This window comes from Asterias rubens, chromosome 19, assembly GCF_902459465.1.
Source record: "Asterias rubens chromosome 19, eAstRub1.3, whole genome shotgun sequence".
NCBI lineage: Eukaryota > Metazoa > Echinodermata > Asteroidea > Forcipulatida > Asteriidae > Asterias > Asterias rubens.
This window is the reverse complement of record NC_047080.1, coordinates 12,482,874-12,500,231: the sequence shown is the minus strand read 5'-3', so window position 1 is coordinate 12,500,231 and position 17,358 is coordinate 12,482,874. Positions and strand designations below refer to the sequence as shown.

At 38.2% G+C, this 17,358-nt stretch overlaps 1 protein-coding gene across 2 annotated transcripts; it reads right to left on the bottom strand.

The window, feature by feature from the left end:
* Positions 1-749: 749 nt before the first annotated feature.
* LOC117303062 (calcium-binding mitochondrial carrier protein SCaMC-2-like) lies at positions 750-15,722 on the bottom strand. Of its 2 annotated transcripts, XM_033787117.1 has the most exons (10): positions 15,408-15,722; positions 14,245-14,459; positions 13,434-13,499; positions 9,951-10,062; positions 9,165-9,323; positions 6,168-6,320; positions 5,715-5,822; positions 5,088-5,255; positions 4,317-4,464; positions 750-4,060 (listed from the first exon to the last, which is right to left on the bottom strand). In XM_033787117.1, the coding sequence occupies exons 1-10, from the start codon at positions 15,597-15,599 to the stop codon at positions 3,891-3,893; spliced, it is 1,491 nt and encodes a 496-aa protein (XP_033643008.1). In that variant the 5' UTR covers positions 15,600-15,722; the 3' UTR covers positions 750-3,890. The 2 variants fall into 2 exon arrangements, with proteins under 2 accessions (XP_033643008.1, XP_033643009.1); XM_033787118.1 differs by lacking the exon at positions 13,434-13,499.
* Positions 15,723-17,358: the final 1,636 nt, after the last annotated feature.

Sequence of the window (17,358 nt, the reverse complement as noted above, 5' to 3'; positions counted from 1 at the left end):
GGGAAGCTAAACGAACGCACCCTTTATAAGCAGAACCTCTTTATAACTGTGCTCTTTATAACGAGGGTCAACTGTATATATACATGTAGCACCATGCAATGGTTTATTGTAGCTAACCGTGCTAGAAACGGCCATGCTACAGCACTAGTCAAATTATATTTATTTGTAAATTTGTCATGTCATGTTAAAATGTTGTCCTTTGTGTCAACTCCGCTGTGGCTACATTAATTGTACATGAATGTTCATTACATTTTATAAACGTCCGATAAGTTATGTTTCACGTTTACATATTTAGCACAAAATGTAAATCTGCTCTTTATTGAATGTTCTGATTTGTTCAATTATTTATGTGGAAAAGATACAAATAACATTTATTGTAAGCCATGTTTTTTCTCTCGTCTCCTTTTTTGGTTGTTGTAATTTTTAAATTGAGTTAACTTTCCCTATTAAGAAGGCAGAGTCTGAATTGATGGCTTCGGCAAGAACGCTGCTATGGCCTATAGTCCAACATTGTCTTCACAACCTCTTAATCTTTGTACATGTAACTACATTTTCCAGTGAGTCGACAAACGACGAACAGACAACAAATAACTAAACTTTGGCTCAATGGCTGTTAATATTTATTACTCTGAATTGAATTATTTCATTCATAAATACATCAGTAACTGACATATAAAAAAATATATAAAAATTAACAAATTTAAAACTTCAACAAAAAAAATGTCTTCATACAACTCGACAGGAATGAGTGAATTTGTTAATAATTAATCTCAAAGTTAAAAGTCAAAAAATGTGAAACATTTAGAAACCAAGCCATGTAGCATTCATCTTTGTAGTGTTCCCTTTATGTGATAGCAATAATCAATACTGCTTTTTATTGTACCAAGGGGGACCTGACTATTTTGCTATCCCAGCCTCTATTTGGTTACAATGGAAACGCAACATGGCTGCACCTTGGCTACCAACATGAAGAACACTGCGCTCAATCCACATCTGTGTCTGATGTGACTGCTCTTTAACATAATGGGTGCATTTTGGCGGTCGCAACCAATAACTGGTTTGGCTACTAGTGTATAACGTAGGCCAAAACAACTGAAACAATTGTTGGTTACATCCGCCAAAACGCACCCCAGCTGTGAACATAGTGTATCAATACCATGACAGTGTTAAAGTCAAGACCAGTACACCCCAGACCAGCATGTCCCAGACCCAAAATAGTCTCCCCACCAAGACCAGAGTGTCGAGACCGGTCTCTGTCTCGCCACCAAGACCGGTCGCGAGACCTGCAACACTGTTACATGTGACAGGCCTAAAACAGTGCAAATTGAGCCAAATCAACCATTGGGAAGCCAACGTTTTGCCATACAGCTATTTAATGGGAGTGCACACACAATGCCTCAAAGCAATTACAGAGACAACACCAATCTTCTTGCTCTGTTCCAATGGATAAAGGTCTGAATTGTATAATTGCACTTGCAAGTTTGGGTTGGAGAGTCAAGAGGGGATTGGCTTAGGGTTTTGGGTGGGTGTTAGGGGTGGGTGTTAGGGGTGGATGTTAGGGGTGGGTGTTAGGGTTTGGGGTAGGGGTCAGGCATACCTATGGTTCCTGGGACTGGGTGTGAGGTAAGGGTATGGCTGGGTTCGAGTTTAGGGTTGGGCTTTAGGAAGGGGGGTTCCGTTTGCGTTGGGGTAGGGGTTTTGGGGTAGGGGTTTGTATTTCATGTAGGAGTTGAGTTTGGGGTAGGGGTTGGTTTTGGGTAGAGTCTGGGTTAGGATTTTAGGTAGTAGAAGTAAGCGTATCGGGGGGGGGGGGGGGTATAAGTTAGTTATGGGTATAAATTATAATTATTTACAGTTGCATGAACACAACACCTTTAAACTGCTTAAGGGATTTGAGATGATTAGAGTAACAGTCCTATGAAAACCAAATTATGAAGGTAAATAAGAAGGTTAAATACATACATAATATAATTATAAACAAGGAAGAGAAGAGATACTCTTGCCATTTGACTTTCTCAAAATTGAGACTTTGTTAAAGTGACTATAAAAACTTTATAAAAAGTTCGAGTTTTAAACATGAAAAGATTAACTTTCAAGAAAATTTTTAAAATGACTTTATATGAAGGATGACAGGATAACAAATAATAGTTGTGCTTACCAAATAATTCTGCGCTTACAGAGTGCGGACTTGTGCAGTAAGCAGACCCATAAAACTGGGCACAAGTCAACCATCCCATAATTCCCAAATGCCTGACAATAAATGGTCTGCTCCATGGCAATGGTTCAACCAAGGGGTCCCTGCTCTGCAGAGCCATTTTAATGGCTCTGCTTACTGCCGAAATATGCGCTAATGATAACCACTCTCCGCTCATGTGCAGGCGCTGAATTTCAGCGCTAGCTATGTAAGCAGAGAACCCTACTGTAGAAATCCATCTGCTATTTCAGGCCCAAAGTAGGAGCTGCAGACGATTATTAGTGATATGCTTCAACTCTTGTATATACAATCTTAAACTCCTATCATAACATGTTCTACCGAGCAACAATAAAAATCTATCAACTTTATATCACATTCCCCAACACCAAAAACTTCTAATTAAATAAATAAATACTTATTTAAACTTTGACACGGGTTGATGTTATATTAACACCAGTAAAGATACAATTTTTTTGACAGATTTATCGGGATTGTTGGCACATTTACTGGACTGGCGAGAACAAAATTTGAGTTCTCGTTGGAAATGCAAGTTTGAAATACAGAGTTAACTATCAATCAAGGTTTGAATAGTCCACCAAAATTATTAGTATTAAATGCATGGTAGCAGTTTTGGAAACAGAAAACATAGTGAGCGAACACAAAATATGATTATTTAACATAACTTATGAGCCAGGTCAGAAATGGGCGTGGTCAGTGTACAGGGCGTAGCTATTGGTAGAGTAAACAACTATCCTCACCTTCGACATCTCTTTATTATTACATAAGGCAGACAAGCTTACATTAAGCTCAACAATTTTTTAATCTCGAGTACAAAAAGAAAAAGATCAAAGGCACAAAAAAGTTCAGACAATGAAAGAAAAACTAGTAGCAGGAAAAGTCACAGAGAAACATCTTAGATATAAAACCAATTCAAAGCTCTCTACATATTTACCACAGAGGGCGCCTGTTGTACACAGAGAAACATCTTAGATATAAAACCAATTCAAAGCTCTCTACATATTTACCACAGAGGGCGCCTGTTGTACACACATCGCCAATGATGGTTACATGCTCCGCCTACTTTTACAGTAATTTCATGCACAAACCTTTGACAGATCATAAGTTTAAAAGAGCTCTTGCAAACAATATCCATGCCCATTAATGCACCATCTCGGAGGCAAATCAAAGCGCTCTTCATCACCTGTGCAGATTTCAATTCTTGTATGTTGTCTTCTTACCCAATTCAATCTATTGTCATCGTCTCAATCACCTCGGTAGTGCCATTTTGAAAGTCATTGTGTTATACAGTGCAGTGTTATTACACTCAGGTTGACTCCGCAAATAAGGTGAAGATCTGACAAATGTTTTGTCAACAATTCAAATTAATCTCATCAAATTGAAACAGGAAGAAGAACATAGTCTGGTGCTTGCTCATCAGAATGCATAACTGTTATTGCATACAGCAGGGTACGTGACAAACATGGTGGCGACACATTATTCATTTCAGTTCAGTTTATTCAACAAATAAAATAATTTAAAAACAGAACCAATTTGCCCCCAAATCAGCGTGGTGCAAAATGAGATTAATCCAGAACACATTGTCTTCCCTCCCAATCAGTCGCACCTATGACCAATCTAGGAGTACCAAAATATACAGCAAGAAATATAGAGGAGAGACTGTACAATGATATCGTGGTTACATTCTTACGCCCAGGACTTGTCGAACATTCTCGTACACCACATAGCCGATGCTGACTGCGGGGGCGACCTTCATGAAATTTGGCGCGATGCCCCGGTACAAACCTCGCACGCCCTCTTGTGTGTAAATGGCACGGAACAATCCTATCATTGAACTCTCTTTTGAAGCTGCATAGAAAAGGACAAGAAAAGAGACGCATTTGTTAGGATTCCAAAAAGGCAAGCTTGTGTTATTGTTCACCCTGTCTAAAACATATAGAACAGAATTGGCACTAAGAGGCAGAGAATTACCAATACTTTTGTAAATTATCACAAGATTACTACGAAAGCATTAATTTTCTTGATTGTCGTCTGCCACCTAGCATTCCAAAGTCTGCCACCGGTTGTGACATCACATTTTGAGGAATTCAGAAGTCATACTTACTTTGTGCTTGCAACCTTGTCCTAACCAAGGCCAATGGATAGCTCGCTAATTGTCCACAGGTACTTGAGAATGTGCCACAGGCCAGCAGTACTAACGTGGGTGGGGCACCAGACTGGTGGTGGTTCTTTAACCATCGATTTTTCACCGTCTGTTAGGAACAAAATTCAAACTACGAGAGTGATTTCAGCTCAATGGAGTGTTTGTTTATTTGTTTGTATATTTCAATATTTTTTTTAAAGCACAAGAAAAAATGATTACAAGTAAACAAATAAAGCTAGAATTGCAAAGGTGGTGGGTTCGAATCCCACCCAAGTTATATGCCTGTGATTTTTCTCAGAACTCGGGAAAGAACTGAATATACAGTCAGTGCTGACACACTTAACTAATACTTAATTGCATTTATAAAAACCTTTAACACCATTTCAATGTGATGTACAGTCAAATAATAAGGGAATAAAACATTAGCAGAAGTACTGGTAGCAATTTGATTACAAATACACAACAGTAAAACAAAAAGAGAAGCAAATGCAGAGTAAAAATTTAATAAAGCACATAAATATGCGTCACTTGGAATCAAAGGAAATTCACCTCAATTCCGATAAAGAGCAAGACAAATGAATATAAGAGCAAGATCTCCTCTTTGTCTGCAAAACGCACACACAACATTTTGGTGTAATGGTAAAACCAAAATTAATACACAAATCTTATTATTAAGAATTGAGTCAAAGTTGAGGGTTTCTAGATTGAATGACAGATTGAATATACACTCACCTCATACACAGCTAAATCAATGCCAGCGTATGGTATGATGCCTAGTGCATTGGGTATATACCCTTTGTAGAAACACCGTAGGCCTTCAGTCCTGTATACTTTCATTGCACAGTCTAAGATGCCCTTGTACTGACCAGTCTTTCTTATTGCTAACCTTGTCTTCAGTACCTACAAGCACAAAACATAATCATTAGATATTATTTATTAGATATACATATTTACAAGCTAGGTAGACCTTCAAAGCCATCCTTAGGTGGGGCGATGGAAGAAAAAACAGTCAGTGACTGACTTTACAGGATGATGCTGCACCTGAGTTAAGATTCTCAAGAACATACCAATTTGCCAATTGTTTAAGACTTAAGTATAATGATGATGTGTAGAAGATCCAAATCTACGGAAAAAAATCACAAAAGTTTGCAAGACTAGAAAAATTCCTACTTTTAAAACATGTTCCTGAAGGGCGGGAATCAGTCAGACATTTTGGCTGGTGATCCATTCCTGCTTAGCAAAATTGAACTGTGCTTGCCTTAGCAAACTTTGTAGTTTGATGAAAATTGAGCAAGATATCTTGCTAAACATTTTTGCTTAGCAGGAATTCAGACTATGGTCTTCAGTACCAATACATACCTCCATTGGATAGATGATAGATTGTGATATGACCCCAGCCATTGAACCAGCCGCAAATCGGTGATGAATCTTCAACTCTTTCCCTTCGATCCTTAGAAGTTTCTTGATCTGAATCAACAAACCAATTGTTTCAGTGAACGATTTCAATAGTATAGCAAAGCAAAATTCCATATAAAATGTATCAGTTGCTACTCAAATATCAGCAGCTACAATGCTAAACACGTTTGGGTTGTTTCAGGCGCTTAAAAAAGGTTACAAAACAAAAATAAGCATGATAGTAGATACATGTAAGTATTAGGTTGTCATTTCTTTATCATCTTCCCTGCACAGGTATCTTCTGCCCCTGGGGTCAAAGTCACTTTTCAGGGTTCCTTGCTTTCAATACCAGACAATAAAAATAACAATAATCTTTCTTATTGGAGTATAATGAATAAAATACAATGGAGCACTCACATGTTCATATGCGTAGAACTTGAGTGCTGTTTCTGGAGCAATCTTCAAGACATTAATACCATTCCCCCTCCACATTGATAAGATACCTCCCTCTCTGTACATGTGCTGAAAACCTGAGATTATTCCAAGATTGTTCTTTTTCGATCCGATCACCTGTTGGTAGAAATCAGTAAAACCGTTGTCAAAATGTGCATCTTAACTAAAGAAAAAAAATGTCAATAAATTGAATATATATGTAGAGCCCTCCATGGATGACGAGTCATCTGTGGAGACCCAACCTATTCCCCGCAACCGCTTCAGGGAAAAGAGTACTTGGGTACCCCCTAAGAACCGAGATGTGTCTCTAGAGACATACATCAATTCGGTTAACTCCGAGGTTCTTAAGGCCCCCAGTACCCCTACTCCCAACAACCTCCCCCAAGATGAGCGTCACGCCCTTACACAACTCCGCCAATCACCAGACATAGTGATTAAACGGGCTGACAAGGGGTCCGCAGTTGTAGTCATGAACACACATGACTACATTGCTGAGGGCCTTAGACAGCTCAGTAACACTGATCATTACATTGAATGTGCTTCTGATCCCACTGAATCTTTCTCCCAAGATATCAGTGACACCCTGGTCAAGATTTATAATGCCAATGATATTGAGAAAGATACATTTAACTATCTCCTCCCACATGACCCCCGTACAGCAAGGTTCTACCTTCTACCTAAGATACACAAGCCCAATAACCCGGGGAGACCTATTGTATCTGGGAATGGTAGCCCCACAGAGCGCATTTCTGAGTTTGTTGATAGCTTCCTCAAACCCTTAGTCTGCCGTATTCCTTCCTTCATCAAGGATACCAAAGACTTTCTCCACAAACTAGATGAGGTCAAGCACCAAATACCCGACTCTGCTATTTTGGTTACTTTTGATGTTTCATCACTGTATACTAACATACCCCATCATGAAGGCATGAGTGCATGTGTCTCTGCCCTCAATGCTAGTAATCAGTCCCGCCCCTCAGTGAGTCATATTAAGGAACTCATGAGCCACATTCTAATGAAGAATAATTTCACATTTTCTGACAGGCATTTTCTACAGGTACAGGGTACTGCCATGGGTACCAAAATGGCACCCTCATATGCTAACCTATTCATGTCTCAGTTGGAGGACAGACTCCTGTCCTCCGCCCCCAACCGACCACTAGTTTGGTGGAGATTTATTGATGATATTTTCTCCATCTGGTGTGGTGACCAAGACAGCTTGGATGAGTTTATTGCCCATATCAACTCATTTCACCCCACCATAAAGTTCACTACCGAACAATCTCTCACCAGTGTGAACTTTCTAGATGTGACAATAACCAAGTCTCCTAATGGCCTTGTCACAGATGTTTACAGTAAACCCACCGACACCCACCAGTACCTTCTCTCCAATAGCTGTCACCCTAGTCACTGTAAGAAGGCAATTGCTTACAGTCAGGCCTTACGTATCAGGCGTATCTGTTCCACAGATACCCTGTACAAGAGGCGCTCATCAGAGCTAAGGAAACACCTTGTATCTAGGGGACACAGCGAACGTAGGGTCCAACTTGCTATCAACAGGGCTCTCAACGTACCTCGTCATACTCTGTTGACTAACACGGGAGCTAAAAAACCTCCTACCAATAGAGTTGCTTTGGTCACCACCTTCCACCCCAAACTACCCAAACTTCCCTCAATTCTCAATAATAACATGCCTATACTTCACTCCTCCAGCAGGTTACACTCAGCAATCCCTCAGGTTCCCATGGTTGCATTCCGCCGCCCAAAGAACCTTGGTGACATACTAGTCAGGGCCAAACTTCCCCCAGGTACAGTCCAAACACAACCCCCGACAGATATACTGGGCTGTCACAAATGTACCCGTTCCAAATGCAAAACGTGTCTGCACATTAAGCCCTCACTTAAGGTGAAGAGTCATACCACTGGCTCTTCATACAACATCAAGACCGACTCTGAATGCAGCACGTCTAATGTAGTCTATGTCATATCATGTAAGAGATGTGGGCTACAATATGTGGGAGAGACTAAGACCAAACTTAGTCTTCGCTTTGCGAATCATGTCTCTTCCATAAAGACTAAGAAACCGTACCCAGTCTCTATCCACTTCAACAGCCCCAATCATAGTGTCATTGATGTTGAACTTCTGGTGATTGAAGCTTGCAATGGTGATGACACACACCACAAGAATAGAGAATCACACTGGATTCACCAACTCAAGACAGTCAAACCCTTTGGACTTAACATAAACACTGGTGTTAAATAACTTCTCATTACCCTCCACTTCACTTCTGCCTAAGAACTCATATGTTGTATATATTCTGTACATAAAATATAAATTAACCTAGTTTAAAGTTGTTTTTATAAATTCATCACTGTAACTATCTGATGTAAGTAACCCCCCCCCCCTTTTTTTCCACAGGTCCCTCATACCTATTTTTAAAATCATCATACCTTTGATCTTGCTATTCTTATTAATTGACCATTGTTAGTTGCATCATGATGCAACTTGCTCTCTAATCCTACCCTTTCATGTCTCCCTGCATTGTTGTCGAACAATACATTTATCACTTTTATGGTCCAGTAACCCTTCCTTTCATTCGAAACATCCTTTGTCCTCGCCACTTCACTCCTATTGGTTCATAGCCCCCAATATTGTTTCTGAAATAGGAACTTTGATTGGCTGTTATTTTCCCGCTTCTTTCTGGATCCTTTCCTTAATCCCTTTCCCCCTCTCTTTTTCTATAAATGGATATGTATTTGTTTGTACTTGTCTTATGCCTCTGAAGAAGGTCCGGATTGGATCGAAAGCTAAGGCCATCTACCCTATTCATTATATATATATATATATATATATATATTTTTTTTTTAGCCTTTGAGCCTTTTAACATCAGGTCACTAACTATTTTTGTTAAATAAATTGAAATATTTATAAGAAACCTTGTCTTTTTAATGGGATTGACAGACCTGGAATATAACTTTCAGTCTGTCCAGGGGTGCAGTGACTGTCCTAGATACAGCTCCTGCTGCTCCTCCAGCGAGTAGAATACGCCACCATCTCCCGGTCTGCTTCTCATCTTCAGTAAACTCATCCGGAACAGACAATGTCTCACCGATGTCTATAAACTAAAATATATTAAAATCAGACCAATGTTACAAAAACCCATGCACTGTTAGTCTTCTAGTTAGAAATCATCAATCATCACAGAAATAAATGGTGTTTAAAGAGTTAATAGTGTACATTTATAATAAATAATTATGATTTACATTGCGCTCTCTCCAGGATCAGCCTGTTTGAGGGTGCATACCAGTAAAAAATACCATAAGAAAAATACACCGAAAAAAAGTTGAAGAAAAAGTTATTCATTAAGGACACTGAATTATCAAATCAGGCAAAGATGATTTTATGAACCATAATACAACACATTGAAAGGGATACATTGTGAGGTGGTACCAGACCATAGAAGAAGCACAACAGCAAGACCCTTCTCTTTACAACAAGTGTAATGGATTCTCTAAGGCCGTGTCTGAAACAGCGACCTCGGCTACGGCTTGATCATTGTGTCTGCCAGTGCCGCGAGAGACGCGAGATCTAGCCGCAGCTGTAAGTCAAAGTCGTCGTATCGGACACGGCCTAAGCATGAATTTCATAACACACTGAGCCAACATCTTCACATCTCACTCAAAGGGGGGCGAGTAATTCAAGAAGTTTCAAAGAAATCAAAATGAAAAATGATAAGAGTGTCTTCTTACTGATGCATGTTTCCAGTAAGTATAAATGTCTCTAAGATCTGAGCTAGGATGTAACAAAAGGTAATTCCTCCATTCATTCCAGTCTACTTTAAGCGAACCATCTTTATCCATACTGAAAAGAAAATGGAAAAACAACAACAAATCAATCACAAGTTCTAAAGGTTGGGCCATCATAGTTTGGTAAATACTCAAAAACATAATAACCGTAAAAACTTACTTGGTTAGTAGGACTTGAGCTGTACTGTAATGATGAGAAAGGATTCCCATCAAAGTACCATTACATGTACATAGCTTGGATAATTTTTCACACAAAAACACTCGAGTCTGAGCACTAGTTCAAGCATGAACTGATTACTGTCGTATTTCATCACAATTTAAAAGTACATTCATAAATTGTTAATTAAGAAATTACACTAGTTTTCCTGCAAGATGTCTGTAGGATCCCAAGGAAGCTATTTGAAAAGACCTGCCCAACTGGTGTGCCTCTGGAAACACACGAGTCTTCGGCCAAAAGAAACAAAATCACACCTGTTAATTGTCCCAGTGGTTTTTATCTCAAATAGAGAAGTATATGGGTCTATTAATTTTATTTGGGTTTTTATAAAGAAAGGAACGAGCAAGACGAACTATTTGCTGGCTTTTTAGAAGAACTTTGAACTCTAAAATATTAGTAAATCAAATCAAATTGTTTGAAAGAATGGTGCTAGGTACCTCCAACGAGGTCTTTTAGGGGCAGAAATAAACAAGGGAGTGCTGCTTTTTAAAAGAAAATGGAGAAAGGCGAGTACGATCAACTGGTGTGGTTTTTAACTTGGCCTTATGCATGAGGGCAGAAACACCACTTTACTGTACTGGTCCTTTCTGTTTGGTTCTAGATTCCTACAATTGCCGAACAGCACAATGATTAAAGCGGAATTCAAGTATCCATGGTAAAGGCAATCATGGGTGACCCCCCCCCCCCCAAGCAGACCTAGGCATTTTATTGTAATGCTAAACTCTTTTCGTGTGCTTAATATTCAATAATGTATAAAGAATAACAAGCCTGACTTGTAGCAACTCAGTATGGGGATTTTCCAGGAGTAGTCCCTGTGAAAGTTCATTCCATGAAAGCAGTTTTGTTTTTGGGAAATTCCCAAATTTGCTTCAGTTGAAAACAAAGTACTTTCAAAATACATTGTGTATTTTTACATTAAAAAGTCACATCCCCTTTAATACAGTGATCCCTCTCATAAATCCTGGCTATGTGGCAGAACAGGTTAAATGGCTTCTGACTGGCACCCCGATAAAAGATATTGATAAAACAGGGTGACCACCAACATATGGCTAGATAGCTCAGTTGGTAGAGTGTTACATTAAATTCAGAATCTTATTGTAAAATTTCATTTGTTGTCTTGCTCCAGGGAATTGAATTTCCAGCGTGTGACATACATGTAGCTCCACACAGCTGGAATTCCAAAATTGCTAGGAAGGTGTTAATTTGTAATTTTAGATCTATGTACAAGTCTCACTGGCTAGTTAGGAAGGAAATAAGGCAGGCTGTCACTTGTCACCAACACACAAGCTGAATGAAACACAGAGAAGGGGAAGTCCGCACAAATCCCTACGGATGAGCAACGAACAACTTTCACTTTTAGAATTGTTTCACTTTTTAAAATGTCAAACTTCCTCTTTACTCCACAACCAACAACTAGGACTACCTTTGTGTACAAGAAATGCCTTTTAGAAATTCTTAGTATGTCTTTTATGATGACACCATGGAGGAAGGAATGACACTGAACTATCTCTTCAGGTTGCAAATAAGGAATGCATCTCATAATATCAAAGAGATATAATTACACTCTGAGACTTTGGAGGAGCACTCAGGAGGCAATCAGAGACTTGAGACGAGGCTGGTAGCAGGATGGAAGGCGCTGACAAATGTGCACCATCTTTAAAAATACAGCATCCCACAGCCAACTGTACAAGCTGGGTGTTTAGCGTTAATGACCGACTATGTCATATGTTCATGTAATACTCTATAATGAAAGATGATTCCAATACTCCAAGAGCTCATCAACATTCTTCATTATTATAATTATAATAATCTGGTAAAGAAATCATGGATGTCTTGTAAGTGAACTTAATCACTGTCGCTCACAAGCCTGAGGAAACCAGGAAGTTGAAGCTACAGTGATTTAAAGTGCACTTATGAGACGTCCTTTGTATCATTACCAAAAATACTTTTTAATAGTAACAATACATTGTAATAAGCACTGGGGAAATAGGCATAATTGTTAGATCTGTTGGTTTGCAGAAGGCGGCGCTTTTTGAAACAGCAAAGATCCTGAGAAAGACCCTTGAGATTTGAGGTTATAGGATGTAGCCCGACTCAAGGAGTTACCAGCACAAATGAAAATATGATCTTTCTTTTGTTTGCTGTGATAAAATGAGATAAAACCCTACTTTTGCTACCTATCCTGGCAAATTAAGGGCGAGAGTTCAAACAGATACAGTGCAGCAGATTATGCAGCCTTTATCAAAGCTCCTGATACATGTACAAAGTCTACGCTAAATGAAGATCCAGGCAGTTAATTTTAGTGTGTACTACATACAATAGTCAATGATGGGTTTGTTACATGCTCCCTGACACTAACAATAGTGTCATTCAATTGTGTTCTCCTGACATAATTTAAACTCAATGAATTCCCCTGGCTCATGACCTGAACAGGAATTAAAAGTTAATTTAAGTTTACGCAGCCTGCAAACTGACAAGATTGCAACGCTCACAGAAAAAGTGTGACCAGTAATTATTGAAATATTGCCAAAGCAAGGTGACAATATTGGCAACAATACAAACAAGAATAGCCTAATTGAGTAGATACAAGCAGAAACTTTTTAATAGATTTGAAGGCAATGTGCTCATTTAAAAATCTGCATAAAGATTTAAGCAGACTATGTCTTTATTAAGGAGTGTGCACCCAAAACACTGTAGGCCTCTACTGCTTCAGTCTACCAACAACGGAAAAGTTGCAAAAAGCAATACAGTGCAAACAAACAAAACAGTGCAAACAAACAAAACAGTGCAAAGAAACAAACAATACCAACTTAGGATGTCATCTAGCCACATGCTGTATGCAAAACAACCAAAACAACATACATTGAACTACAGAACGAAAACTTATTACTATTCTAACAATAAAATATATTAGGGCGGAAACAACAAAGTTAGCAACAAAAGGTTATTTAAATTAGTGACATGCAAGCGTTTAAATGCTTTCTTATCAGGAATAGAGCAAAACAATAAAATCAACAAAATCATAAACATAAACCAACTTAAGATGCAAATTAACAATGTATAACGTGCAAGCTTAGCTTATCATGCTCCCAACTATCGTTGAACCAGGGAGAGGGCTTTGTGGGGGGGGGGTGCCTGATGAACAAGGTATAACAATTTTCTTTTGGTGACAAACAAACGGAACGCAAAATCTTGAAACTCCCACTTACTAGCATACACACTCCACATCGTCCTCCAAATGGGTTGGTACGGCACACCCTTTACAGCCCTTTAATCTGAAATGGTTGATTTCATGGCGGGTTTTCTTTTAAAAAAAACATTGGGCTTAAACAAAAAAAGAGCTGACAATTTTGTTTGTATGTAAACAGTGGCGGAGCCAGACAAGTTTTGGGACTAGTGTGGGGCAAGGAAGAAATTTGATGGGGAGACAAACTGATTGCCAAATGGGATAAAAAAGAAATCATAATTATATCAAAGCATGGAGAGCATTTTGGCAAACTGTTGAGGGGGGGGGGGGAAGTAAAGCGCCGCCACTGTATGTAAATATTATTGTCCATACTTTGTGCTGTATGGTACAAACCTCTGTTTGCACATTTTGAGCACATTATGTATGCATTTTTGATGGTTGAATGCAAGATAACTGAACAACTGTTGTCAACTTCAGCAGAGAACAAAATGAACTTTTGTCCTTGCTGACTGATAATTCTGATCTATGGCCAGGGCATGTGAAACAGAATGTTTAAAGAAAAGACTCCAGCGAGAATGATGAGATAATGGGGAAGCCAACCAAACCCGAAGCTTAACAGCTGAAAGCAGGGTGGGCAGGGCATGTGAAATTAAAGGGGTGTAACTGCCATTAAAAAGTGAATGAGTGTTTTATTAAATTTGTTTTTCAAAATCTCACACTGCAATGAAAAGAAGAACATAAAGAGTGAACTTTGAACTACTACAATTTTACAATAACTATGTTAGCCAGGAGGGAGATTGGGGTCAGTCTACCCTACTAACTCAGTACTTTACCTCTTCATCAGCTTGTCAGCTTCTTCTTCACTGACGGAAACTCCTAGTTTTCTTAACGATGCCAAGATTTCATGGACGTCTAGGTGACCATCTTGGTTGTGGTCAATGTGCTTGAATACTAATTTCAGTTGTTTCTCGTGCTCCATCACGTACTGCACAAACTCCACAAAATCCAAATGACCATCTTTGTTCTGGTCACTCTTGGACATAAATTTCTGCAGAGCGGAAAGAAAAAAAGAAAAAAAATGTATTCAAAATGTTTCATCTGAAAGCTTTACACAGGGATCAAAATTCACAAACACAATAGACCGAAAATTCATGAAAAGACAAATCCAGCATTTTTGGTTTGTTAAATTGTGTGATACTTTTGTTCCCAAGTCTTGAGTAGAGATTTTTCTAAAAAGTGACAAAAATGTGCCCAAGTCCAAGAGTCCCCAAGACTTCTGAAAAGTTTGATATTAACTCCCAATATTTTCAAGTGCTCTTTTCATGACATATGTGACTTGTGAATTGACTTGGTTGGGCAAAGATGACTTTAGACTTGACTTGACTTGTTTTGTTTTGAGAAAAAATTACTTCTTGATACTGTGACCATGGAGGACTGAGTGTGATAGATTACAATTGAGTTTGATCATCATATTCGTAACCCTCCATCCTCCCAAACGGTCGCAGGCTATACGGTGATTATCGCAACTAGAACAATTTACTACAACTACGTACTAGTTACCAGGTTGCGATAACATAACCCTCCTCCTGTCAGGAGCCGTCTGACATTGTCTGGAGGAGGGTTACGTTATCGCAACAGTAGGCCCTACTAGATTCAATATTCATAAACATATGCCGGTGAGGGGGAGGCTTAGGCCAAACGCAAACATAAAGATAAAGTACTGTTTTTACTGTCTCTACTCTAGTACAGCTAGAGTAGTAGTTGTAAATTCGGTGACGGTGGTCATGAACAATTATGAATATTTATTAGGCCTACATTTTATTTTAGATTGAACCATGGAGGTAGGACGAAGTACCATTTCTGCCAAGCCATGTGATTTTGTATAGATGACCAGGCAAACAAATACATCAAAATATGCCACAGACTTCATTAAAACCGAATCATAATAAAGTATCCTTTTTAATTAAGTCAAAATGAAAGAGTGACCAGAAATTACCTGAGCATGACCGGGTACAACATGAACTCCAAGTCGCTGAAAACCTTCCTGCAAATCGTCTACATCAATTCGCCCATCGCCATTCACGTCCAGCTGATCGAACAACTTGGAATAGTGAGCTTCATCCTCAGCAGAAAGATGTGGGTGGCTTGACGACAACCCAGAAGTAGGCTTATCATCTTCCCCAGGCATCGTATAAAGTAAATGTTTGTGTCACACTGTCATATTATGTGGAGAATTTCTGGAAAATAAGGAGTTTTGTAGCAATTAAATATCGCCCTCGTTTTGCCGGCTCGTTGTCGTCCTCGAAGTGTGTGATAGCAGATCGAACGTGATACAATGACCTTTGGGTCACCGCGCATTCGCACTTTCAACAAAGGGAAAAAAGGGTGTGACCACAAAATAGCGTAAAGTCCCGCCCACTTCATTAGCATATTTTAATATTCAATAGCTTTCAACCCTTCTTTATGTACTTTTCGCTTTGTCTGGTAATTCTTTTTTAATTAAAACTTGAGCATAATCACAAATAAAAGGCTATATAGTACGATTTATCTGTTTATGTCATAACATGCTGCAAACCGGTAATACAAAACGTAACTGCCAAATCAGTGCATTTTTAATTGTATACAATGTAGATACAATTTTATTCTTAGGTTTTTCTATGACAAAATGATTGACAGTAAGTTATTGGTGCCTAAAGTGTCAGGCTACCTTAGTTTCAACTGTCACTGAAATATTGTCAAATATAACAACAATTAAGGTACAGACAATTGATGTAAAATAAAAATGAGAAATAAAAATAAGAAAACAGAACTAAAAATTATTGTTTTAATCATAATTCTGCCAACACACATGGCATATTTCATTAATTTCACGATCTAAATAAGTGTAGTAATATACAGGAATCTGTTAATACACTCATAATAATGGGTGAAAAGTGTAACAACTGAAGTTTTAAAAATAACAATAATAACCAAAGCAAAATAAATTGTTCAAACAAATAAAAATATACATACAATAAATACAAGGAATTTAATTGTAAATGACAAAACCCAAAAATTTGTTTCCATAATGAGAAAATGTCCTTTTTTGCCATATATTATTTGTTTCCATAATGAGAAAATATCCTTTTTTGCCATATATTATTTGTTTCCATAATGAGAAAATGTCCTTTTTGCCACATTTTTGGTAGTATTAGGGTTTCTAAACTTAATATGAAAGTACTTTCCAGGAGTATTTATCACTCATTGTGCCATGTGCCACTCACATAACCCCAGACTTAGGAATATCCCACATTCTAATAAACCTTGAATCATTGGAAAAGAATCTTTAATAACTATTAAGTTGAGTATCAAGGTGTAGCAAATTTAATAACATCAAAGTAAATGTGAACACCAGACATTTAAATTATGGCATTTAGAAAGGATTTGCCCTAGATTGTTGAACACCATACTTTTATGGTGTTGGTTTTAAGAACCACATCCCACTGAACCATTTATGCTTCTAAAAATCATGTGACTAAATAATGTATTTACAATGTACTTACATAATAAGTACAAAGGCATAAGTCTCAGACCAATTGCAACAAATATTGTATTTACAAAAGATATGTATTATTTATTTACATTGTAAACACATAGCTAGGAATGATACAAAACAATAAAAACTTGTTGGGTCATTTGTGAGGTGTCTCGACAACACCAAGCAAGTACAAAGTGAGTCCACTTTGCTAAGCCAAAATAAGCAGGGAACCAGTCACAAATAACACACAAGGTACTTTGACTGGTAACCAATCGTTTCTGCTAGGCAATTTTTCTATCGTCTTTTTCCTGTAAATTTTATGCAGAAATTGACTTTTACACATTGAACAAATCACGGTCTGTGCATAAGTTTTGAATGTGCACAAGTGACTTGATGAGGTTCCGCAAGGTTCCATGATTGGTCTTTATGA

Excerpts from the sequence above, each read along its gene's own strand:
- LOC117303062 (XM_033787117.1), bottom strand. The coding sequence starts at position 15,599 with ATGCCTGGGGAAGATGATAAGCCTACTTCTGGGTTGTCGTCAAGCCAC. Across the intron at positions 9,324-9,950 it reads CTTACTGGAAACATGCATCA|TTTATAGACATCGGTGAGAC; the intron begins GTAAGAAGACAC and ends AATATATTTTAG. Across the intron at positions 4,061-4,316 it reads GACAAGGTTGCAAGCACAAA|CTTCAAAAGAGAGTTCAATG; the intron begins GTAAGTATGACT and ends TTTTCTATGCAG.